This window comes from Archocentrus centrarchus, chromosome 11, assembly GCF_007364275.1.
Source record: "Archocentrus centrarchus isolate MPI-CPG fArcCen1 chromosome 11, fArcCen1, whole genome shotgun sequence".
NCBI classification, from domain to species: Eukaryota; Metazoa; Chordata; class Actinopteri; order Cichliformes; family Cichlidae; genus Archocentrus; species Archocentrus centrarchus.
Window position 1 is genome coordinate 8,942,871 of NC_044356.1, and position 25,452 is coordinate 8,968,322.

The 25,452-nt window shown below is 42.1% G+C and overlaps 3 protein-coding genes across 10 annotated transcripts; 1 reads left to right on the plus strand and 2 right to left on the minus strand.

The window, feature by feature from the left end:
• Positions 1-856: 856 nt before the first annotated feature.
• zbtb22a (zinc finger and BTB domain containing 22a) lies at positions 857-7,137 on the minus strand. 7 transcript variants are annotated; one of them, XM_030740476.1, is made up of 5 exons: positions 6,354-6,717; positions 5,407-5,485; positions 4,243-4,460; positions 2,697-3,468; positions 857-2,287 (listed from the first exon to the last, which is right to left on the minus strand). In XM_030740476.1, the coding sequence occupies exons 3-5, from the start codon at positions 4,447-4,449 to the stop codon at positions 1,197-1,199; spliced, it is 2,070 nt and encodes a 689-aa protein (XP_030596336.1). In that variant the 5' UTR covers positions 4,450-4,460; positions 5,407-5,485; positions 6,354-6,717; the 3' UTR covers positions 857-1,196. The 7 variants fall into 7 exon arrangements, with proteins under 7 accessions (XP_030596336.1, XP_030596335.1, XP_030596337.1 ...); XM_030740475.1 differs by having other exon boundaries at positions 5,407-5,619; XM_030740477.1 differs by lacking the exons at positions 5,407-5,485; positions 6,354-6,717 and adding an exon at positions 7,058-7,137.
• A 549-nt stretch (positions 7,138-7,686) lies between these two features.
• scn1bb (sodium channel, voltage-gated, type I, beta b) lies at positions 7,687-19,103 on the plus strand. Its single transcript, XM_030741840.1, has 6 exons — positions 7,687-8,907; positions 9,000-9,166; positions 12,837-13,074; positions 14,476-14,617; positions 16,514-16,588; positions 18,581-19,103. The coding sequence occupies exons 1-5, from the start codon at positions 8,859-8,861 to the stop codon at positions 16,581-16,583; spliced, it is 666 nt and encodes a 221-aa protein (XP_030597700.1). The 5' UTR covers positions 7,687-8,858; the 3' UTR covers positions 16,584-16,588; positions 18,581-19,103.
• A 1,231-nt stretch (positions 19,104-20,334) lies between these two features.
• Positions 20,335-25,273, minus strand: naxe (NAD(P)HX epimerase). 2 transcript variants are annotated; one of them, XM_030741011.1, is made up of 7 exons: positions 25,120-25,273; positions 23,403-23,593; positions 23,219-23,327; positions 22,415-22,525; positions 22,085-22,195; positions 21,644-21,791; positions 20,335-20,817 (listed from the first exon to the last, which is right to left on the minus strand). In XM_030741011.1, the coding sequence occupies exons 2-7, from the start codon at positions 23,573-23,575 to the stop codon at positions 20,618-20,620; spliced, it is 852 nt and encodes a 283-aa protein (XP_030596871.1). In that variant the 5' UTR covers positions 23,576-23,593; positions 25,120-25,273; the 3' UTR covers positions 20,335-20,617. The 2 variants fall into 2 exon arrangements, with proteins under 2 accessions (XP_030596871.1, XP_030596872.1); XM_030741012.1 differs by having other exon boundaries at positions 25,193-25,267.
• Between the last annotated feature and the right edge of the window lie 179 nt (positions 25,274-25,452).

Below are 25,452 nucleotides of genomic sequence, written 5' to 3' on the forward strand. Positions count from 1 at the left end.
TGAGCCTCAGCGACACGTTTTTCAACAAGCAGCGTTCTAGAAAGATCACAGAACGCCAAAAACAGGAAACCATTTTTATTCCCAAGATTTCTTTTCTTCACATCAGTGACGTCAGGGTGCAACAAGGGGAGAAAAAAGCATTTTTATCCTTGTGTTTATTTTATTTTATAAGGTTAATGGCAAATAATTTATGTGCAAAATGCAAGAAGTACATTCACAACACTGCTTGGTACAGTTTAAAGTCTACATGACTGCAAAAATTTAAAGAATCACTTGAAATGTTTTTTAAAAATAACCACGGCCTGTAAATAATGCAACAATGAAGCAGTGACCCAAAGAAACATTCAAAGATTTGTGATTTTTAAAATCCATCTTTTAAGTATTTATGTACAGCAGAAAGGTTAATCAGAAAATATGAGTTGTACTTTTCATGTCTTTGTTAAACTGTAATCACTCACAGTGTTGACTAAAAAAATAAGTGATTTCATTCCCTTTAACGCCCGTCAGACGTTTCCTGCAGCCGTTAGCTTCAGTGTTTCTGACGTCCTGGCTGAACTGCCCTGTTTGGGTTACGCCACAGCTTCTCAGTTGTGTTAAAGGCTCTCTCACTGACTGCAAAGCATCCAGGCTGTGAGACAGCAAAGCATGATGCTCCCTCCACCCATGCTTCGGTTAGCATATGAACTGTCCTAATATACCACTGCGGATTTTTGTCAGAAAGTCTGACTTTTGGTTCATCTATGCACAAAATGTTTTTTATATATATATATATATATATATATATATATATATATATATATATATATATATATATATATATATATATATATATATATATATATATATATATTTCACACCAACCTTTTTTGGGGAAGTAGCCAGCTTCATCATTAATCAGACCTTATACACATTTGTTTGTGTGGACAGGTGCCTCTACATCCCACTAGTCTAATCTCATCACCTTAATTGGAACACTTGACTCCAAGTAGCTTTTCTGAGAACTCGTTAGCACAAAGGTTCACTTATTTTTTCCATCCAGCGAGGAGTGATGACTCAAGGTATTAAAAATAAAAGGCATGGAAAGTACAGCTGCTTTTGTGCTCCTTGTTTACTCAGATCGTGTGAAAACTGGATGACATTTCAGGAGCAATAACAGTAGAAATTCTGGCAAGTTAAACAAAATCCTTCAAATCTGTTTAGTTTCCAGTAAAGCTCTCACTGGCTTCCTCTTTAAAAACGTGACTGCCAGGGTCCAGATTTTGTGTCTGGGTTCTTAGCTCATTAACAATCCCAGAAACACTGCCCAACAGCCCACCCATCCCATCCTCTATCTCCTTATGAAAATCCACTTCCTCAACCTTCACCTGTCCTGCAGTGGGGAGAAAGGCTTCCCCTTCATCAAAGCCGTAACTATAGCCGTCATCCACATCTGCTGCTGCTGCGCTCGCACTGTTGCTGTTGGCTGAGGAGCTGGAAGCAAGTCTCTCACATCGCGCCTGATGCCTCAGGAAGCTGTCTCTCCAAATGACTTTCTTCCCACAGAGGCTGCACTCATACGGCCGCAGCCCTCCGTGGGTTTTAAGGTGCTTAGTGAGATGATGCTTCATTTTGAAGGACTTTGTGCAAACAGGACACCCAAAGGGCCGCAGGTTGAGGTGCTGCATCTTCACATGCCGGTCACGCATACTCTTCAGGGTGTAGGCTTTCCCACAGTGGCAGAAGTGGACTTTTCCTGTGTAGGGCGCAGCAGCGAGGGACACCGAGGATGACGAAGATGGGGTCGGAGGTGAAGGGGGTGGTGGAAATGCGGCAGAAGATGAGGACAGATGACGACTGGAGGTCGGGGTCAAAGAGCTTCCCTGCCAACTCACCTCTGCGCCTGCCGCGGTAAAGTCAGGAGACACGGGGACCAAGGGCCTCTGGGAAACCTGTCCAGTGCCGTCTTCAATTTCATCGTAAGTGTCTCTCCTGTAGGTCGCTTCAGTGAAACATTCAAAATCAACATCCTCCTCTTCCTCTTCATCATCCTCATCTTTACTGCAACTGCCACCCTGTCCTACCTGAGGCCTCTGCTCCTGCTGAGACCAGGGACCTGTCTGCCACTGCAGCCTGGCCGAGGATGGGCAGGAAGGGTCTGAAACTCCTTCACCCGTTTGGCAACCATGAAGATCGGGCAGGTCTGAGGCAGGATCGCTTCCAACCAAATCTCTTTGCTTCATCGCCTCTGCACTCTGCTTCCCTGCAGCATGTCCATGTTCCCCATGCTCATTTGAAGCTGGGTGGAAGTCTGCTCACAGCATAAAAGGAACAAAAGCACATTTTAGTAGTTAGAAAAATGCAGAAATACAGAAAGAATATGTGACCCAGCTATCTGCTCAGATTCCACATTATTTTATACCCATATCTACTCTTAACTTAAATCAGAATTTTACTAAATTAAAACCAATAAACATCTAAAATCTTGTATTTATTTTACAGTATATATAATCTATAATATCTTTACTTTTAGTAGCATTCAGAGTAAATTTCAGGTCACTATTGTTACATATTGTCTGTTAATCCAAATTATACCACACAACAAAATTTGAAAGAAACTGCTATTAAAGAAAAGAAAAACAATCTTAATAATCAGTATCTAAAACATGATTCTTTAATGTCCCTCAGTTAGAAGGGAAGCTCAGATTTGTGTATCTTACCACAGTGACCTATTTGTGCAAACCCTTCCTTCTTCTCTGCCTCTTCTCCCACTCCTTCATCTGCCTCAATCTCTCTTCTCTCACTCCTCCTCTTGTCCTGCGTCTCATCGCCGTCCCCAATCTCTCTATTTTTATCGAGTGGCCGATCAGCGCTCTGTGGTGCGCCCCGCTGTTGAAATCTGACTTTCTGCTTTAATGCTTCAGCACCGGGGAACCCCCCGTGGTGCCGGCCACTGTGGCCAGGTCCGTCATGAGTAAAGTGGCTCGTCTTAGCATTGCACGATACCCACGTCTCCTCACAGCTGGTGTAATCAGTCTCCACATAGCCAGGGAGGCTGTCCAGCTGTGAGTCAGCCAAGTGCTGGGCTGCCGAGGGCCGAGGGCGTCCCCATCTTGAAAACTGCTGCGGGCGTCTCCATGTAGCTAAGGGAGGCAACGCATCCGGCTTCCTCTCCCTCCTTCTTCCCTCCCTCTCTGCATACAGGCACTCCGTGCTGCTTGGGGACTGCTGGCGAGATGCAGAGCCGGGGTGAGCCGCAGCAGCAGCCTCTCCAGAGGCGCCTTCTGCTGAGGGCCGAGGCCGCTTCAGGATCTCAGTGCACTTGTCCACGATGTGCCACATCTGAAGGAAACTGGCCACGGTGACATAGTTGACGATATCGTCGTGAACGATGCTCAGCTGGCCGGTGTACGCAGAACTCAGGACGCTCTCAAAGGCAACTGGGTCCATGACTGAGGGCAGGGAGACAGTTGTAACGTTTTTCAGTAACACCTGTGAAGAGGCAGGAACAAAGACACACACAGCTTTTCACATCTGGACAGAAAAATACACACAAACAGTGTTTCTGCCTCTGGTTTACAAAAACAGTGCCTTCCAGTGGACAATGAAGGTACTGCAGGCAGGCCACAAGAAGTAATTTACAATAAATTTGTTTTTTTTTTTTTTATTCAATAAACTAAAATTATTCATCCTTATAGGATTTTAAAATGTTACATAGCAAGATATAATTTAAAAATTTTAGTCTTTTATGCAACTTAATCCTGTAGGAACCTGTATGTTTGTGCTGCTGCTGCTTTTTTCCATGTTTGATGAAATTATGTGAATAATAATGTGACTCACTGTGAGCCACAGACCTTACAACAAGTTTGTGCTTCGGTTTTGGTGAGTGAAATTCAAAGATTTTATCATTTTGTCATCAGCTTATGTTACTAAGTGTTGTTACTGTAGACTGTACCCCTACAGTTTATGGATGCAGCTTTTAACCAGCCAAAATGCTAATGTTGAGGCTTAAAATGTGGAGTAGAAAACCAGTGGGTGATATCATGGCGCTCTCTTGCTGGTAGAGGCTGTAAAGTGTGAAATAAGCTCCCTCGTCTTTCTCTCTGTGTCTTGTCACCCACTGTGCATACAGAGATGGTCTTAGGTCTTTTATCTGTGGATCACAATCTATAACAGACAGCGCTGTTGTTATCGGAGTGCAAAGTTAAAGATTAGACTCCAACAACATTCATGGCAGAAACCTTGCATCAATATGCTTTGGCCTACCTGGTCATGAAAGTAAGGTGAGGATGCAGCGAGCACACAGCGGTGGGCCCTGAATACTTGGCCTTGCACCTGGATGGAGAGGTCGCACAGCCTGCCCTCCACCCGCTGCCGGTTCAGATTGTCCAAAACAGCTGCACGGGCACCGGGGAAGCACACCTGGACCGTCAAACCAGCCGGAGCCGCAGACCCACTACAGGTCGGATCCATGGCCAGAGAAACTTTGAGGAAAGACACAAAAGTTGTCAGTTATTTCTTAGATTTTCTTATTTTTCTAATTCATACGTGCAATTATAATTTATAACAGACCAATATATGTTTTGTTATATCACTAAAATGTTCATTAATACTGCCTGTTTTCCCCGAGACGCCCACAGAATATATTATTGAGTTTGCTATCAAATAAAAATACAGAAAAGCTGAGTCTGAAACTAGAGAAGGTACCAGTGTTACAGAAAGCTTCCCGTTTAGTTCCTGTGTACCTCACATCACCTGAGATGAAGGTACTGGAGAGACTAGCCTGGGCCCACCTGAGGCCACAGGTGAAAACATTGCTTGACCCTCTGCATTCTGCATATAGGCCCAATCTGCGAGTGGATGACGCAATCATACACTTTACTGACAAAATTATTTGCTCGTCTGCCTTCACATACATATGAATCTGAGTAACATCCCATTCTTAATCCATGGAGTTTAATATGATGCAGCATTTAATACAATTCAAATGTTAGTTAATACGTCCACCACCTCTGACTACCGGACATACAGGTTGCAGTATGTGAGACTGGGCAGTGCTCTGTCTGGTTTGGTGATGTGCAGTACACAAGCTCCACGTTGCTGCTGTGAGTACTCGTATGACACACTGTTGCTAATTTAGTTACACTGGCTCCCCATTAGTTTCAGATCCCACTTTAAGATTCTGATTTTGACATTTAGAGCTCTGCATGCACAAGTGTGCATGAGTGAACTTTTACATCCATGCATCTCCAGCAGATCCACGAGTTCATGTGATGAGGGCCTGCTGGCTGTGCAGCATGCAAGGTTGAGAACTAAAGAGCTTTTGTAACAGTGGACCCCAGACTCTGGCACTCTCTCCCTTTGAATCTGAGATCTGTGGACTCTGTGATCTCTTTTAAAAATCAGCTAAATATATAAATAAAAATTTACCGCTGATGGGCAGGAGGAGGAGGAGTACAGAGCACTAGTGCATGATTATGTGGAGTGGTCTGGGAGGAATCATCTGCTTCTGAATGTAAATAAGACCAGCGAGAAGGTGATCAACTTCACAAGGAAGAGGATGACTACACAACCAGAGTTTATCCTGGGACTGGATGTTGATGTGGTGGAGGAGTACAAGTATGAAGGTGTCCACATCGACAACTGGAACAGAAGACCAACACAGTGGCTGTATACAAGAAGGGGATCTGCAGGCTCTATTTCCTAAGGAAACTGGGATCCTGCAATGTGCGCAGCAAGATGTTGGGAGATTTTCTGTCACTCAGTTGTGGTGAGTGCAGTGGGGGGAGCTGGTGACTCCAACAGGCTGAATAAACTGATCAGGAAGGCTGGCTTTGTGATTGGCTGCTGGGCCACTTCAGGAGCTGTGGTGAAGAGGAGGTCACTGAACAATCTGTTATCTGTCACAGATAATACTGATGACCATCTCTGCACCACTTACTGGGCAGCTTCTCTGCTCCATTATCGCAGGAAATCTTTCATACCACATGCTACCTCTTTCTATAATACATCTCTCTAGCAGAGAGGTATCTGCCAAATAATCCGGATCTTATTATTATCCATTTAAACTGCTGTAACGAACGAATTTCCCGAATATGGGATTAATAAAGCCTTTCTCATTATTTATTAATAACCAGCTTTGCGCATCCCAAATCATTTCCCACCTGATGATTACTGCTAACTTCGATGTACTGTTAACATTTAACCATTCAACTTTAAAAACAGCACTAATCTAATGAGGGGCTGAAGACATCTGTTCCTCAGTTTGTATTCCCTGCGTTAAGCTAGCTTGTAGCTATATTAGCTAGTTAATAGCTAGCTCGGTAAACGTTAGTTTAGTGACTTTACCTTCGATGTGTCGAAATTTTGATGCTTACATGGAGCCTCGTTGTCTATTTGCAGCACAACGTTGCCACTGGTAAACTCCACATGCCTACCGCCATCTCAAAAATCACGCTAATCGATGCTAACGGCAGCCTGCCCGCAGGCGCAGCTGCTTCTAGCCAGTTGACAAAGTAGCATCCTCACACACAGCGTGAGTGGGTGTTTGGTGTGAACGTCGGTTCGAGCTGTTATGAAACGCCATTACACTGCCAGCATTAACCTGCTGATTCACCTGCCCCCGAATAAACAACTGCTACACGGACAGATATTAAAAGTTACTGACAGACCCACAGTTAAATGTATCGACACTGTACAGAAACTGGCTGCAATTCAGCTAGAGGCGCGGCAGGGGGCGCTGGAGAGATGGTCAATTAGCTTGATGTGCTAATCGGATAAAATTATTATTTACACGCGCTTCTAGACAAAACAGTCAACTTGTTATTTTAATTTCCTCAAATACATTATCGATAATGTGCCTGAACTGAAATAAAACGACTCTTATGGCCTTTAGTTTTTCCTCACAGGGAAGCTAAATTTGCCCAAAAGCTAGTATTCTGCTAATGGTCCAATTTATAAAAGTTAAATAGACATTGGAGGGGATGCTATCAATGCTATCAAGAGGTTGCTGCTGGAAATTCTCAGCTAATGTTGGCTTCATGCCCCAAAACAAAATGGCGGAAACTGTAAAGTTGCTCACCGTGTTATGAAGCCACTCACATTAAGGTATTTTGAAGACGAAACCTGTAAAAATAAATGCCAACTATATGTATTTTTTAATTCCTCCAAACAAAATGTGACGTAAATTTTCTGAATAAAAACACTGTAAAAAAAATCCAGAAAAAAACAGGAAATATACTAGTAATTTTTACAGAAGTTTCCATAATTATTAAGAGGTAAAAATCAATGTGTGGTTAAAACATATTGGAAAAAAATACATAAGAAAATGAATGCCGGAATTTTCTTCATTTTAAAACAGTAAATTTATTTTATTTTATTTTATTTTTTGTAGTGAATATTTGCTTTGGGGAACATCCCCACAGTGAAACAACCTGACTCGCTGGGGTTAAATTAAAGGGCCAGCTCGCCCTATTCTCCGTTCATCTTTGTACCTTTACTGTGTGTGAGCCCAGTTATTTTAAATTTAACGTGCTTCAAACGCACGCTGAGACCCTCGCAGCAGACTTCGGGCAGGGTTGAATGAGTATCCGTTTAAAAAGCACCGTTTAAAAAGCAGTGCAGAAGGAGCTCATGCAGCCGTCACATGCAGCACCTGCCCTGGCTCTCACGCACGGGGTTTTTTTTCTTTTTTTTTTTTTTACCGCAGTGCATCTGCAGCATCAGCCTCTGAGCTGAGCGACAGAGGTACCGCTGTGGCGCAGGAGAAAACACCGTTAACTGAGCACTGGACGGATTTATTAGATTATTTTTTATTTTTTTAATTTCGTCTCTGTTTTATATGTCTGCGTGTGCGCTCACGCAGTTTGACCTGCAATGCCAACACGAACAAAATATCTCTTCTCCGAGCACGGGGTCATTAGATAGCTGAAATTATACAAGTCTTTCCACACTGAGCTGCCATCACAGGAGAGGACAGCATTTTTCTTTTTTTCTTTTTTTTTTTCCAGGGGAGACGAGTCTGGTCGAGGAGACGAGGCCCGATCAGGATAGTGGCTCTGATATAAGTGATCCGATTAAGGATAATTACCATTAGACCATTAGTCTGGTCTCTATTAAATACTGGTATCGTGTAGCCTGTAAGAGGTAGCCATTTGTTTCCTACCGTAGCGCATGCAAATTAATTATATATGCACTGGCATGTAAATGTATTGTAGACGTTAATTCAGTAGCTGGCATGTTGCACTCATGAACACACATTTATTATAACCTCTGAGTATCTGTGCTGTCTGTAAATTGCCAACATTTAGAGCAGAGCATGTGGCCCCAGGCAGGTCTAATGATTGCTCTGTGCATCTCACACTAGCAGGACCTCAGGGAAAAAAAACGAGAACCATAACCTCAGGGTGCGGATCTGGGGATCACTGTGAGTCAACAGATAATCTGGATCGTGTCATAAGCTACTTGATACATAATAGCAGAAAGGTCAGTGGGTGTATATAAATTCGGAGTGAACTGTCTCAAAAGGAGCAATAATTTGAGGCAATAAATTCTGCAACCAACAGGAAACCTGCTGGCTTGAGCCAAAGACCTAAGTGGTTCCACAGGACAGTAAAGTTACGTGTAGACAGTTTGCACTTTACAATGCATGTTTAGCTGCTAGTTGCCACCAACACATGATATTAGCCTGCACTTTAAAAAAAACAAAACAAGTACAGATAAGCTTCTTAAAATCTATAACAGAATATTTGCAAATATCCATTCTGCTATTGCAAACTTGGAGGTGCTCAGTTTGTGAGTGTCACTAGGGCCTGTGAAAGCTTCAAGAACCATTTTAGGATTGTACTTTTTGAGGCCCTTCGTCTAATAAAACATCCGGAGACATGGCGCTACCACGCATTCTGCTCTTTGCCTTTCTCTGCACGCTGTTTGGTGAGTGCAGTTTATTTCCTTGCAGTGTTTTGTTGTGACGCCACCCAGAATATTGACTGATTGTGCATCGTTTTCTTTTTTCTTGTAAACAGTGTACCAGTGCCACGGGGCCTGTGCAGAGGTGGACTCGGACACTGAGGCTGTAGCAGGCAAGGGCTTCAAGCTGGGTTGCATCTCCTGCAAGAGGAGGAGTGAGGTGCCAGGTTCTGCCACCATCGAATGGCACTTCAGGGCCAAAGGGGACGCTGACTTTGTTCTGGTGAGTATACCCATTATACACAACATGCAGCACTGCTGAATATAGGGGAGGTTCAGAGCAGGAAGTCTTAGTCATCCAAACATCCATAAAATCAAACTTGTGGGCTACTTCTCTCAGGACCTAAGCTATTTATATATGCACTTATATATAGTGCACACCAAAGCTCTTCTCCTTCCTGACACTCTCTCACTCACTCACACATAGACACCTCTGGTCCTCAGTCACATGATAGCACCCAGCGCTGAGGCCATCATGAGCTTCGGATGGGAATCAATCGGAACATTTTACCCCACCGAGGTCATTAAAGCATCAGAGGGAAAGACGGGCTCTGCTGACCTTGTGCTGGATTCTTGTCTGACGCAGCAGTGCATGCTGTGCTCATGTAGCTGTGGGTGTATTTCAGTGTAGCAGCGTCGGAATGGTTTTGACTCCAAAACAAGCTACTTTTTGATGAAATGTGTCTTAGACATTTGCCAACACTTTCAGGGGGAAACATGTCTCATATGCAGTGTGTAAGAGTGTGAACAATTCTAAATCTGAGGCTGAAATCACAACAAAAACATCTACAATATTGGATCATAGTTCTATTTCTTTGTAAGATGAGACCCATTTGGAGCTGTTAATGTGTTCACTTAACAAGTGAACTGAAAATACATTTGAATTATGGAGTTTATTAATTATATATGAGCCTAACTACCCCCCCATCCCCATCAAAGAAAACCGAGGTATGAACTGAATCATTGTTGTAAATTAGTGTTACACATTAATTGAGTGAGTACCGCATACATACAATATTTTTTAAACAGTTTGTCTATTGATCCCCCCCCATACACACACACACACACACACACACACACACACACACACACACACACACACACACACACACACACACCACCACCACAGTGGATTTGACATCAGACAATCAGGATGTGATTGAAGTGCAGACTTGCAGTTCTAATTCAAAGCTTTTAACCAAACTTTTGCATTAATTGTTTAGGAGTTACAACCAATTTTATGCGCAATCCCCAATTTTTAAAGGCAGAAACTTAAGGGGGCGGCACGGTGGTGCAGTGGTTAGCACTGTTGCCTCACAGCCTCACTCCTGGTTTGAATCCACCTTGGCCGGGGCCTTTCTGTGTGGAGTTTGCATGTTCTCGCCGTGTTTGTGTGGATTTTCTCTGGGTATTCTGGTTTCCTCCCACAGTCCAAAGAGTCCAAAGACTAAAGTTAGTGGGGTTAGGTTAACTGGTGATTAGAAATTTGTCTTCTCCAGCAGCAACACTTTACTGTGGGGTACCTTAGGGTTCAATCTTAGGTCCTGTTCTCTCTATGTGTGCTTCCTTTGGGTCAAATCATCAGTAAATATAATATTTCCTTTCACTCCTATGCTTATGTTATATCTGTAAGTCCAGGCTGGATAGCATCAGCCTTGAGGACATTAAGAACTGGATGGCACAGAACTTCCTTCAGCTTCTTTTTTGGCTTCCCCAATTCCATCAGAGGGTTTTCTGATCAATTTAACAATCTGTCCATCGATGTCAAGCTCTATGCAAAAATTCTTGGTGTGATATTTGACTCTAGCTTTAAGTTTGACAGATTAACTGAGTGGTTAAAAACAGTTTTTTTCCATCTCTTCTCCATATTGAAAATGAAATCTTTTCTCTCTGTCATAGATCACAAAATTGTCATTCATGCTCTCATTTCCTCCTGCTTGGACTACTGCGGTTCACTTTATACTGCTCACAGTCAGTCGTCTCTGTACTGCCGCCAGCTTGTCCAAAACGCTGCTGCTCGGCTCCTCACATGCACCTGAAAAAGAGATCATATTACACCAGTTTTAGCTTCTCTCTACTGGTTGTCCACGAGGTTCAGAATCAGTTTCAAGACCCTCCTGTTTGTGTATAAAGCCCTTCGTGGTTTGGCTCCTTCCTGTATCTCCAACCTCCTACAACCCCGCTTAGCCTCCAGGTCTCTCTGGTCAGTTGATCGGATGCTTCTTACTGTCCCCCGCTCTACCTTTAAACTCATTTTCTGGGTTTGCTCCCAAACTGTGGAGCAGCATTCCCCTCACAACTGAATCTGCTCCCTGCACTGAGTCTTTTAAAACTCATTTTTATTCCCTGGCATTTGAGTTTGTCTAATTGGCAGACTGTGCCTTTGTTGGCCATGACCGTATATGTTTAGCGCCTACTAAAAATTTATTTTATTATTTTTTTTTATTTAGCTTTATCTTCTAAATCCCATCCTACCTTCTCATACAGCACTTTGGTCAACGTGAGCTGATGTGCTTTATAAATAAATTTGAGTTTGACTAAAACAGGCCTTAAGAGATATAAAACATAAACTAATAAAATTATACTAATTTAATGCTGAACCCTTAGGCCCTGTGTATAAAACTAATGATAGCTTGAGCCAAAGAAATGGTTCCACAGGTATCTGCCATGAGTTGTGTAAAAAGCTGCGTACCCGCAGAAGTAATGACTCTTTGATTAAAGAAGATCTTTTATGCTTTTCCATATTTTCCATCAGAGACATGTTAAGATAAGATATTTATCCCAAAAGTTGGGAGATTGTCTTTGCAGCCAAAGCATTAAATATAGCCTAAAAAAGCAGATTAGCTCAGTACAATCTCACAAAAAAAAATAGCTCGATGGCGGATCCTCATATTTGTCATAGCTTTACAATTTTGAGACCCAGAGAACAGACTGTGACTGCAGTTCAAAGTTTTTAAAGCTTTATTGACGGTGAACAAAAGATGAAGGGGAAGCTGAGTTGGGCTTGGCCTCTAACAGGAGTGTGGGCCAGGTTGTGACTGCGTGGAGCAAAGGTGGAACTGAGGTCTTACTCAGAGCGAGGCTTGGGAGGACCAGCGGGGGTCCACGGAGTGCTGCAGGATGTCAGTGGAGAGTGGGCAGGCAGGCGAGTTGCTGATGTATCCAGAAATCCTGCGAGAGCATCAGCCAGTATAAACTGGGGACCAGCTTATGAGACGGCGGCAGGTCTTCTAGGAAACAGGTTCAGCACTTTTGACGGGGACAAGAAAACAGATTTAGGAACACAATCGCACCGGAGTGAACACAAAACTGAAAGAGCCCGAGTATCACCACAGTGGACACAATGGGAAAAATTGCCGCAGCTGGTCCTTAAATACACAGCCATTAATGAGCAGATTCCCAATAGGCCCAAGAGGGGTGGCTCAAACCAGCCCAACTCTCCACCTGAAAAGCAACAGACAGAGTAAGCCCCATGCAGGTCCAGAATCTGACAGTATTACACAATATTGGCCAGAGTTTCAAATATTGATGCCAGTGTAAGTAACACCTGTGAGGCAAATGCTCTGTGTTAGTTTCTTCTACTCTTGGCTCTAGAGAGTGTATATCCCTAATAGAGTCATCTCAGACACATAGCTCTGGTTGAGGGAACAGAAACTCCACCCACTCCTGTTCAGACCTTCTGTTTGTGAGGGGCAGCCAATCAGAACTAAGTTGTCTTAAAGGGAGAGAAGTTAAAAAAGCCTGTTTGAGGTGAATGACAAACTGAGGGGCTGCACTGAGGGCCAGAATAAGTTAAAGAAGGATTATTTTTAACTGTGACTAATCCAAAGCTATTGTCCAAGAATATGTAGCTGGTAATGAGCATATCTTTAACCTATCTCTGTGGCATCCAGATCTACACCTACAATGAGGAGGGCCCCACCATTGAGCACGACCAATTTCTGGATCGCGTCGACTGGAATGGAAGCAAAAGGAGCAACGACATCCAAGATGCGTCCATATATCTGCTGAACGTCACCTTCAACGACTCGGGCACCTACAGCTGCTTTTTCAACCGCATCCTCTTCTACGATAACTACGAGTACAAAGACGTTGTCAGCAAAGTGGTCCACCTCTCTGTGGTGGGAAAAGGTATGACATAATGCAACCCATAAGAGCATCTCTGGGACCAGTTAAATGAGATAAAGCACATTATTAACTGGGCATATTTATTGATACACTTTAAAATGCAGTATGCAGCTGGAAATAAGGTTTGAAAAATGATTCTGATCTGTTTTTAACTCTTTTTGGAAGCATTTATGTTTTTTTTAAGTGTAAATGATCAGTGATGGAGGTGGCTGAGCATTTTCAGGCAGTCCCACTCATATAATACAGACTGTCACTGTTTTAAGTCTCATTGTGAGTGCAGTCTGCATCAGTATTAACCCTGGAGGGGTTGAATATTATTAGAATGCAGCCTGCTGCCATTCTCAGAGGTTGCAGGAGCCTCCTACTGTCTGCTGTGATTAAAATGAGAGCAGCATTCATTGTGTTTCCCTTCTGTTTCATCAGTGACTGATGGCTCTACAATTTTTTATTGATGGAAGTAAACATTTCTTATTTTGTATTTCTTACTCTGACCTGGTGATGGGGATAAAGAGACTTATTATAGTCTGGGGCTTAAAGGAGGCAATTATAAAGGGACACTCTCTCTGCCATTGGCTGAAAACATCCCTCATCATGGACACTTTGCAAGTTAAGCAACTTGATAGCATTATTCAGTGTTTCCTGATAAATGCATACTGTCTGCAGTAATATATTTATATATATGCTGTCTGCTCTCAGCATATATTGGCATATATTTTCCAGACCTGGATTAAGCTTACACTTGGACTTAAAACTTTTTTTTTTTTTTTTGTGGTGGCCTTCATTTCATTTTCCCTGTAGTCTAGGACTTGGTTTTAAAGATGTCTGGAAAGCTGCCATTTTTGGAATGAGCCGTGATTAGCTTTAACAGAATGAGGGCTAATTTTGCAAAGGTTCAGGCTCTGCGGCGGGATCTTAAGAGAGCCGTACGAATGCCTGAAAACGTCAGTGAACTGAAGCAATGTTGAAGGGTGGGCCAAAATTCCTCTGCAACATTGTGAGAGACTGATAAAGTCATACAGAAAAGGATTACTGTGATGGAGGTGGTTCTGCAGGCAGCTGAATCATTCGTTTTTCACATGGCTGTGAATGCAGCTTTGTTTGCTTGTTTTTTTTTTAGCTTTGGTAGATTTGCAATTTTCATTCAACCATGAACAGAAATATTCTCAAAATAATTGCCAGTAGATGCATCAATAGCAGAATGTAATTTTTTTAAGTTAAACATTTTGAGATAGACTAAATATGTGATGTGTTTTGGCTTAAATTCAGCAGAATCCCACATGATTCTCCTGCAGTGAAAAATGATGATCAGATGTTTCCTCTGTAGGGCTCAGGTGCTCTCAGCCTTGTCAGGTCACCTTTGTTTTGTTTGTCTTTGCCTTGTCTTTCCTGGTTTCCTGCCTGCAGCCACCAGAGGTACGGCTTCCATCGTGTCAGAGGTCATGATGTACGTGTCCATAATCGGCCTGCAGCTCTGGCTCCTCATAGAGATGATTTACTGTTACAGAAAGATAGCAGCAGCTGGGGAAGAAGCCTTACGAGAAGCCGCGTAAGTATTTTTATTACAGCTGAACGCGTGCTGACTCGAGGCATGAATCCTGTATATGCAGTTTAGCTGAGTCTGATTTTCTTTCATGATTCAGCTTGAAAAGAGATTTTTATGCTTATTTGTTAAAACTTTATAAAAGTATGTGTGCTCCTGACTCCAGTTATGAACTGGAGGCAGATATGTCAGCCAATATTAGTCTTTAGTTCAATATAAATTTGATTAATGTGGACCAAGATGTGTAGTGATTGAGTCATTTTATAGCTGAAAAAGAAACTCTTTTTTTTATGGCATTTATTGGCAGGCATATTTGCAGATATTGATGAAAAACATAAATCTGGGTCAAGGCCTGGTCACACCAGCATCATAAACTCACTCATAGGTGCAAATTAAGGCAAACATTTGGTCCCAACAGAAGGGAGCTGACATTGTCTGACTCAGTGTAACCCAGAGTTTCCTGACTTAAAGTTTTAATTTGCATGTTGGGTAAAACATATTTAGCATGAAAACTGCATTTATATCTGTTTATACTTAAATCCTGCCAAACTGAGTATAGATCACACATCAACATTTAACACAGTCACTTAAAAAAAATGAACTTTTATTGAGGCAGCAAAAGACCATGAAGTCACAGACACCAATGAGAGCAGCAGAGATAGAGTATGACTCAACAAAGAACAGGTGGAAACAGGATTTAAATAGACACAGGAGGCAATCAGGGAAAGTGGAAACACCAGGTTAACAGGGCACAGCTGAAAATAATTAAGTCAGTAACAAAGGAAATAAAACTAACAAGAAGATAAAAGAGACAGAAAACCAACAAAAGAGAAAGTAACCAAATGCAGACTCTCACAGCAGAGACACAACAACAAGACACAAGAAGACATCAGAGAGGCCAGACCAAACCACAATACAAGGAATCAAATATACAGTATTCTAAGCAATAAAGAAAACCAGATTTCAAAAGCAGTAAGAACTGAAAAATTAAGATGGTCTAGAGATTAAACAGAAACTAGAAACAATAAGCACTACTATAAATCTTTACTATAATTACAAAATTAAAGAAAACCTCAACCATAAACCAAAAAGTCCCTGCAGAAGACTCAGAATAACCCCTAAAACCCCCACAGACATTATATTGCAAGGTAGACCCTAAAACTTCATAGAGAGAGTCCCAGCAATCAGAGGATCCAATGTAAGTGAGAACTTGGTGACAGTGGAAAGGAAGAACCTCCTTTTAACAAGAAGAGCCCTCTGGGAGAACCGAGCTGAGGGAGGAGCAGACATCTGCTGTGACCTGTTCAGAGGTGCACAAGCAGACACAAACTATGGGAGAGAGTAGACAAAAGCAGCAGGTGCATATGAACACATGGGGAGTGAAGAACAGCTGCTCAGTGCATCATGGGAAGTCTCCCTGCAGCCTGAACCTGCAGTATAGTGACATGGTTAAGGGTCACCTGATCCAGCCATAACTATAAGCTTTTAATTCTCGTTTTTCTTTCCGTCTCATTGATAGTTAATTATTAGCACACTGTTTGATGTGACTGGGTCTTTCCTCAGAAAACAAATTTGGTGTGAGTGTGACGTTATGAAAAGTGTGTATTTCCCCATGAGTCATGCCATTCTTTATTTGTGTCTTTGCCTTTGCTATCTCATTGTTTCCTTTAAGATTATCACTGTTTCCATTGTGTTTGTGTGCGTTCACTTGTGTGTCTTTGTCCCACTCCCTCTGTCTTCTTGTCGTGTTTTCATCCCATCATCCTCCTCCCCAGTCAAAACCAAACCCTCCCTCCTGTAAGTCAAAAAACAAACCTGTGTTTTATTTTTCCATTTTTGAACCCATGTCACTGTGACCAAAGAGATCATCGCTGATACCGCTGTTTGTTTTTTCCTTTCCAGAAATGCTGAATATTTAGCAATAGCCTCGGAAAGTAAAGATAACTGTGCGGGGGTGCAGGTCGGAGAATAGCACAGGTACGTGGTGATCAGGTGGTGAAAACGGGCGTCTGCAGATTCACTCCATACAGAGATACGTTAAAGTGTTTTAGAATGATTAGAAACTGCATAAATATCAGGAGACCCTGTCAGTACATTATGAATATACTTTGACTCAGGGCTGGGGATCAAAGGTCATGTTTGAATGAATAAAACTGTGTCCATGTTGCAGCAATGATAACAAAAACCAGCATCATGCTCTTTAATTATCTTCCAGTCAAACCCTTTTCTGATTTAATTTCTGGAAATAATTTTGCTGTTTCTAAACTGTGTATATATATGTAATGCATTATGGGAAGGTTATTATATCACTGTTGCACTCTTGTATGGACATCGCCATGCAAGCTGCTCTCCTCATGTCCGTGTATACTGAGTTAGATTAATGGGCTGCTGGGTTGTAGTGTAAAAGGAACAAATAGATACTGAGGTACAATTGTGAGCGAATTTTAATTATGAGGGTTTAAATTTTTTTGTTCCTTTAATTTTCTTGTCAACTATATTTTTTTCCACTGCTTTAGAGAATTAACAGACTAATTAACAAATAGATCTTACTGATTATTATTAAGTACTTAAAGGAGCACCGCCTTCATTAATTGTGTCACTGAAGTATTGTACTTACAGTTAGGTGAAAACACAGGTCAGGAAGAACTTCACTGTGTCTTTGTGGATGATTGGGTGCCAAGAAAGGAGCTGTGGTACTGCAGGAGGAAGTCAGGAGTGGCAGAGAGGTATGTGAGGGTGGTGCATGATGTGTATGAGGACAGCGGGACAGTGGGGAGGTGTGCGGTAGGAGTGACAGATGGGTTCAGGGTGGGGGTGGGAGTACATTGGGGATCAGCTCTGAGCCCCTTCTTGTTTGCAAAGGGACAGGCTGACAGGTGAGGTCAGGCAGGAGTCTCAGTGGACTGATGATGTTTGCAGATGACACAGTGATCTTTAGTGAGAGTAGGGAGCAGGTGGAAGAGAACCTGGAGGTGTGCTCTGGAGGGAAGAGGAATGAAAGTCAGTAGAAGCAAGATGGAATACATGTGAAGGAGAGTGAGACAGTTGGAAAGGTGAACATGCAAGAAGTAGAGATAGTAAATACCTGGGGTCAACCATCCAAAGTAACGGACAGTGTACAAGAGAGCTGAAGGGGAGAGTGGAGGCAGGGTGGAGTGGGTGGAGATGAGTGTGAGGGGTGATCTGTGGCAGAAGGAGCGAGAGTGAAAGAGAAGGTTTACAAGATGGTAGTGAGACCTGCTGAGATGGATCTTTGTGGCAGTGACATACTTAAAGATTTTAAGGTTTTCACTGCGAGTGATCAGAATGGACAAGATTAGAAATGAGTCAGTCTGGAGACAGAGAGGCTGAGATGGTCTGGATCATGAGCAGAGGGAGAGTGGATATACTGGACAAAAGATGTTGAATTTGGAGCTGCCAGGTGGGAGGAAAAGAGGAAGACCTCAGAGAAGGTTGATGGATGCAGCGAAGGATGCTGGGATAGGGTGAGATGATCCGCTGTGGCGACTCCTAAAGAGAGCAGCTGAAAGAAGATTAACCTTTGTGAAATATTAGGAATGCAGTATAATTGGAGTCCAATAGGCTACAGCACCTCCTACTCCAAACCACATCTACTAAACATAAAAATGAATTTTCTTCTGCAACAAGCTTTGTGTAACAAAAGCAGAATTTATGCACCATCTAACACAGATAAGCTGACACTGAGTATTTATACACAGATAAAACTAATAAGTGAACTGATTTTAATTATTTAAATGTAACTGTAGTTTTTACTATTTCTTCCTTCCCTTTTAAATCAATAGGAGCGGATAAAATACCACTACAGCTTTCAACATGGCCATACTCAGTAAAACAGGCTGAAATGTGTTTCGGAGCTTTGATTTCTCACTCATGAAGCGGACTTTCAGCAAACAGCTGTTTTGAATCCGTGCCGGTTCTTCCGCTGATGTGTGCCGTCTTTGTCTCCAGGCTTTCTTCACGGACTGAAAACATCCTTCCACACGGTGACCTGCATGACGACAACCTGAGGGAAAAGCTCTTCATCTCAAGCATCTATTTTTCCTTCTCCCTGACAAACAGAACAAATGGATATGACACACTACGAGAGCATGGTACCAGCACTGTATATAGTACTCTGTGCACAAAAGCATGTTCTGCACTTATATGAGAAACCATTATGCATTAATGAGCCACATCATCTGAAGCATATACTGTACATTCAGTATTTCCCTTTGAGTATGTGTAGTCATGCATTTATATTTGATGTAAGTGGTGTTCTGGGGGAGGTTTGCGGGGAGTCCACGAGGCTGATCGTCTGAGAAAGCTTTTTACTAAATCATCACCACGTAATGTATAAATGAGACACACAATATGTATTGTAAGTAATTTATAAAATAGAATGTGATGAGCTACAGTATTTCCAAGTTAACTGCTAGTTGTACATTCAGTGAAACCTAAAGATGTATTAATAAAAATGGAAAACAAAATGTGATGGGAGGGTCTTTGTGTTTAAATATTGTGATGAAAATAAGAGTCTAAGCTCAGTTTTAACGTTTTTATTCTTGGACTCTAATAGAGCAGCTTTGCTTCACTCACAGTTCAAAGTAATCTTTATTTATCTTGTACTCGGCCTTGATGCTCCTCCTCGGTTCATCCTGTCTGTTTCATACATTTGGAGCTGGAATTGGGTCTGAAAGCTGGTGAACGTTTGGCTTACAGGGATCACATGCACGCACACAGACCACATTAGTTGAAACTTTAGCCACGTTTAATATGAGCACCCACCAACAGTGTATACTCACTGCAGCTCAGTGCACTTAGGCATGCAGACACAGTCAAGCCCACCTGCTGGAGTTCAAACTGAGCGTCAGAATAGAGAAAAAATGTGATTTAAGTTGTTTTGAACGTGGCATGGTTGTTGGTCCCACACAGGCTGGTCTGAGTGTTTCAGTAACTGCTGATCTGCTGGGATTCTCCCACATGATCATGTAGGGTTCACAGATGATGAGAAAATATCCAGTGAGCGGCAGTTTTCTGGAAGAAAATGCCTCGTCGATTCCAGCGGCAGCAGAAGACCGCACCCTACTTACGCCCCTGTCAGCTGACAGGAAACTGAAGCTACAGTTTACACAAGCTCACCAAAACTGGGAAAAGTTCCCTAGTCTGATGTGTCTCAAAGTCCGCTGAAATACTGAAATGGTACTGTCAGGATTTGGCATACAAAAGAAAGCATGGATCCATTCTGCCTTATATCAGTGGTTCAGGCCGGTGGTTTAATTATGTGGGGAATATTTTCTTGGCACGCTTTGAGCCCCTTTGTGCTGAGCATTGTTTAAAACACCACAGCCTGAGTGTTGCTGCCGAGCGTGTCCTTCCCTTTATGGCCACAGTGTAACTATCTACCAGCGGCCACTTCCAGCAGACAGTGTTATGATATAAAGCTCAAATAATCTCAAACTGGTTTCTTGAACATGAGTTCACTGCACTCAGGTGGCCTCCACAGTCGCAGATCTCTGTCCAGTAGAGGATGTTGGTTTCATGTCGATGTGGAGCAAAATCTGAGGAATGTTTCCAGCACCTTACTGAATCTCTGCCATGAAGAATTAAGGCCATCCTGAAGATAAGGCAGGGTGTGTGTGTGTGTGTGTGTGTGTGTGTGTGTGTGTGTGTGTGTGTGTGAATGCAGTTCTATAACAGAAAATAAGGAAAAGCAGAACATCTGCTCTTGAAAAGAAGAACTAATTTTATTCTCTGATGCTTCCATCATGTTAAAGTTTGGTGCATTTACATCTGATGACGGTACAATAGTTATAACACATAACTTCTCATAAAAATCAGGATGTGTTAAAGAGTGAGCCGATATTATTTGGCATATTTCTTAAACCTTTTAGAGAGCTATGCTGGCCGTTTCTCCCAGTCTCTCTCAGTCTTTATGCTAAGCTAATTGCTTCCTTACTCCAGGAAGTGACATTTCAAGCTTATTTCCTTTCACTAACAGCCCACATCTCACAGTTGTAGCACGCAGTCTGTGCCAGGGTACTGGGGCAGGTTGAGCTGGTATTTCTTCTCCAAGCCGGGTGGTACAAACCGGCCTCCCAAAAAGTGATATCGGCCTTTGAACAGGGAGGCTGATTTCTTTGGAGCAGTGAGAGAGATGAGCATGTCGGGCTGCAGTCCGTCGGTGCTGCCCTGCTCCACATCCCAACCTTTAACACAAAAAGAAAAAGGATGTGACAATCCAGCTGATGTCTCTGTTTCCTGAGCACAAACTGTAACAATCTGCAGCATCCTGATCAGAAACTGTTACATCAAAGGGGCACCAAAATCTATTTCTTCCATGAACATGCACAGCACATGCAAATTCAGCTATTGATTTTCATTATTCCATACTGATCACAGACGGATGGATGGAGGTGACCATGGAAAATCAAATCCCCACCGACACAAACAAAGCTCCTCAGCTGCTAAGAAGCTCTACTTCACATTCTGAAGAAGCACCTGCGAGATATGCAAAACTCCTGGCGAGGCCGGCTGTTACCTACCTGCTGCCAAACCACAGTGATTAAAGCTTTTTGGCTAAAGTTTGGCCATAAATTCAGTTTCAGCTACTTGCTGGTCAGATGCTAACAAAATCACCCTGTTATGCAATGAGGTGAAGTTAATACATCCATTTAATGAAAGCTTTTTAAATCAGTGTTGTGGCAGCATGGAGACTATCCCAGCTGTCACGGGGTGGGAGGCAGGGTACATCCTGGAGGCTAACACAGAGAGACAGACAGACACTCACACTTACAGTCACACCTTCCTGGTGTGAGGTCACAGTGCTAACCCCTGCACCACATGCTGCCCAGAGGTTTACAGACAATATAACCAACATGCACAAGCTAAATGCTTATTTTTGATATTAAAAAATGACTTCATCGAGTCACCTTTCACAGTAGTGAACAGTGTGACCTCAAGGATTACTTTTTAATGCCAGTAATCCTGCACTGTAACCAGTTAGTTGAAAAAGTAAGGTCTCCCAGGACTGACCTGAGGGGATGTCGATGCTGGCTATGGGCACTGTGGTCTTCTTCAGTGTGTCCAAGATGGAGCCAAAAGGCTCTCGCACAGCCCCCTTGAAGCTGAAGCCAAAGATGGCATCTATCACCAGGTTATACGCTTCATCAACCACGTCAGCCTGAGAGGACAGTTTTACCCAGAAAAATTATTTTCATAGGAACTAATAAAAGGCTTGAAAGCACATTTATTACAGTGAGTAAATCCACCAATTAAAACTCCTTCTAGCTTTTAATTACATTGTTCACTGTGCGGTTTGCTGCAATAAGCTACCTCGGGATCATTTAGAATTCCTCTAATTTAAACTGAAGCCTATTATACGAGCTCTAACAAAGTGCAACAGAGCCCTCAGAAAACAATGAGCAGCATATCTGTGTGTTTATGGCAGATAAAGCTGCTGCAGATTTATTAAACCTCAGGCATCTCAGTCAGGAAGGGGATCTCCATTTTCTGGCACTGTGTGGTCAGGCCCTGGAACAGCGGCTTGTTCGGCCTCTTCGGGTACAGGATGGTCGGCTCATAACCCTGAAATCAGACACATGAAGGAAAGTTTGAAAAAGGAAGAGACAAAAAGGGTGAAATATTAATACTGTCTTGTAACTTTTAATGAGAACAACTTCGTAACAGGATTTGTATTTATTAAATTTGTTATAAAGTAATCAATTTATTTAAAATAATAAAATGGAAGCATGTCGAAGCCCTACTTGTTTAATTTTCCCTCCTGTGAAAGTGAGGGACACTCACAAAGAGTTTCAGATGTCGGGCACAGACTAGGCCATCGCCCCCGTTGTTACCTGGTCCACAGATCACCAGCAGAGAAGGTCTGGCCTTCACCAAAGAAGTGAGTGGATATGCCTGAAGGGACGGAAAACAAACATATGCACAATGTACACCACTTCTATAGTTTTTCTTTACAGCAGCTACTTGAGGGAAATGCTTCCAGTGACCTGGAGTATCCTTGTCCTGTAAATGCAAAACCTGGTTATCGTTCCTGTAGCTCTGATTCAGAAACGAGCTTTAACATATTTAAGAGGCCTTTCTGTGTGTCTGCGCATGGAAAAATTCAAAGTTATGTAAAGTAAGTAAAGCTTCTTCCTGCAACTTCCAGCAAAGTGCAGCAGGATCGACTGCTTTGACTTCAGGTCGGCAAACTTCAAAAGGACAGAAGACGCATTCACAGCCTTTGTTTGTGCACAAAGACTAATGTTTCAGCATTATTGTGTCATCATCTCAGCAGTGAGGAAATTTGACTTAAGTCTGTTTGCATAATTAAAGGTTGCTGAATAAGATCAGTCAGATCAGAGTTTTTTGGGGGGATTCATACACATTTTACTAAAGTGATGGTTAAACATAAAACTAAATGAACTCTTATTTTTTATTCCTACACCCCAATTTCCTTCTTTCCTTCTCAGAGAGATACGGAGTTCATATTTGAGCAGCTGGAATAAGCAGAGGTCTGCTATTAAAACGGCTGAAACAATTATTTGACTCATAGAAGAGTTTGTTTTCCAATTAAATGACTCATATTGAGCCCACAGTGACTCTCACCCGTGTGATGGCTGTAGCACAGCTGAGTCCAGCCAGCTCCATCAACTGGTCCACACTGAAGCCATACTCACTGAAGAGCTCCTCATCGATGTGCTGGGCTTCCTCCTGCCTGTGAAGCATTTACAGGTCGGTACACTCACCAAATCTGGTTTTACTCTTATGTGTGCAAAGGTTAAAACCTCACCCGAGATATTTGATAGCCTGGGCCATGGTGGATGCTGGTCTGCTACCGAAACAGTCCTTCTTGTGGCTCTTAGCTGCAGCAGGTAGCGGGCATGTCCCTGTCTGAGTGAGGATTGTTGTGGCTCGTGAGGTCACCAGGAAGCCGATCCCAAACAGAGCCCGAATGCTCAACATCCAGATGGATACAAGCTCCTGAGGAAGAGACACCACACTGAGCAATGACTAAAAGCAACGATTTAGACAGGCTGAACGTTCGGTCTGCTGATGGTGCAGGTTTCACTGCTTTCTTGTATTTTTAGTTGCTCACACCTGCATACCATGTTCCCTAGAAAAGGCATTTTAAATCAGTCATTCCTGTCCTCTCCACTGCTGCTTAGTATGCTTTAAAGTGGTGAGACACCCCCCTCTCTGACTCAGAGTTTTGAGCACAGTCTGTACAACACCAGATTATAATTAATTAAAACTTAATTAATTAACTTAACTCGCCTTGAGGCGACTGTTTGTTGTGATTTGGCGCTATATAAATAAAATTGAATTGAATTGAATTAATTAAAACTAAATTCAAAACCAAAACTAGGTATGTATTAAAAACAGTCTTTAAAATAAAAACTAAATAAAATACAATAAAAATACAGATTAAATATCTTCAGTTTAATTGTCAAATCTGTAAACTCAATCAGTTTGATGAGACTTTGTTACAGCAGCTTTATGGAGACGTGGAAATCAACATGATTGATTCCACTGTCTTCATAAAGGGTTGTGTCTGTACTGTAAAACCTGTTCTGAAGCTCTTAAACAAATACCCCAAAATACTATCAAATAAAAAACTAAAATAAAACACCCACGCAAAAACATTATTCTGCAGCAATACAAGAAAATGCCTTCCAGAAATTAAAGCTGAACTGATTGGAAAACAATGCCTAAAAATGAAATAAATTAAACAAAAACAAAAAACAATCAAAACCATAAAACTATAGTTACTCCAGTACAAAACACAATTATTAAACTGCATAATATGTTGACTCTGACCTATTTGTGTATGTTTTTTACATGAGCAGCTGCCTGAATTTGTATGGTTGGTTAAAATTTAACTACCATCCCAGTGTAATGAAATGACTGATTATAGAAGCAATTTATTTATCAAGCAAACATGGCATTAAATGTGCTGCCATAAACTTTAACCTCTAAAATGCAAACTGAGGCCTGTACAGTCTGAGATAGAGCTCGTGGGTTTTCTCTGAAAATTACATATTCTGACCTTGGGGTGAATTTGCTGGGACATCCACTCCTGGGAAGAGTGTGAAGAGTGTGGCAGTGTGTTAACACACACCTGAATGGTCCAGACCCACAAAATGTCTGCTTTTATAGAGGTGTTCTATTAATAACTCTCTTAATTCCTATGAATCAGTCAGGTTGTGCTTAGTTTTTTACAGGACTGCATAGAAATAGAAAGCGCTGTATATGAACACTGAAGTAAAACAGATTCTACTTAGTAACATCCACCCGGCTCTAGTTATGTTCATATCAATTGTGATATCTGTTCATATCTTTTAATATTTATTTTTACCTGTACCACACAGGTAGGTGGATATCACTGTGTCCACATTAATGTCGCAGAGCTGAGAGCACTGCCATGTCCAGTGTACTGTTATGTAGCTCTAACTTGCTAGCTAACGTTAAACATTTGCTCTTCATCTCACAACATTAGCGACACTCACCAAATTTTAACACCCTTTTCTCGAAGACACGTTCACATGCAGTTTTGTCCTGTCAAACAACACAATGACACACCTTACAGGTAAACAAAGCTCGTAGTTTCGGAGCTTTGGAGCTGTGCAGGGGGAACTCTAGCAGAACCGACCTTAAAGCCTACTTCCGGGTTTGAAAACAAATTGAAAACCATTGTTTCAAAATAAAAGTCTGCTCACAGGTGGGGAGACTGCACCAACAGACAAGCGAGTTTTGTTCTAATTATAGAAATTAAAAGGGGCTGGAAGAAGCATACATAACCATTGGTTATAGGTAAGTAAAAAGACAACATATCAAAAGTT

Excerpts from the sequence above, each read along its gene's own strand:
- naxe (XM_030741011.1), bottom strand. The coding sequence starts at position 23,575 with ATGTTGAGCATTCGGGCTCTGTTTGGGATCGGCTTCCTGGTGACCTCA. Across the intron at positions 23,328-23,402 it reads CAGGCTATCAAATATCTCGG|GCAGGAGGAAGCCCAGCACA; the intron begins GTGAGGTTTTAA and ends AATGCTTCACAG. Across the intron at positions 22,526-23,218 it reads GTGCTACAGCCATCACACGG|GCATATCCACTCACTTCTTT; the intron begins GTGAGAGTCACT and ends CCGTCCCTTCAG.
- zbtb22a (XM_030740477.1), bottom strand. The coding sequence starts at position 4,449 with ATGGATCCGACCTGTAGTGGGTCTGCGGCTCCGGCTGGTTTGACGGTC. Across the intron at positions 3,469-4,242 it reads CACCTTACTTTCATGACCAG|GTGTTACTGAAAAACGTTAC; the intron begins GTAGGCCAAAGC and ends GCCTCTTCACAG. Across the intron at positions 2,288-2,696 it reads TGCACAAATAGGTCACTGTG|ACTTCCACCCAGCTTCAAAT; the intron begins GTAAGATACACA and ends TGCTGTGAGCAG.
- scn1bb (XM_030741840.1), top strand. The coding sequence starts at position 8,859 with ATGGCGCTACCACGCATTCTGCTCTTTGCCTTTCTCTGCACGCTGTTT. Across the intron at positions 8,908-8,999 it reads CTTTCTCTGCACGCTGTTTG|TGTACCAGTGCCACGGGGCC; the intron begins GTGAGTGCAGTT and ends TCTTGTAAACAG. Across the intron at positions 9,167-12,836 it reads GGGACGCTGACTTTGTTCTG|ATCTACACCTACAATGAGGA; the intron begins GTGAGTATACCC and ends TGTGGCATCCAG.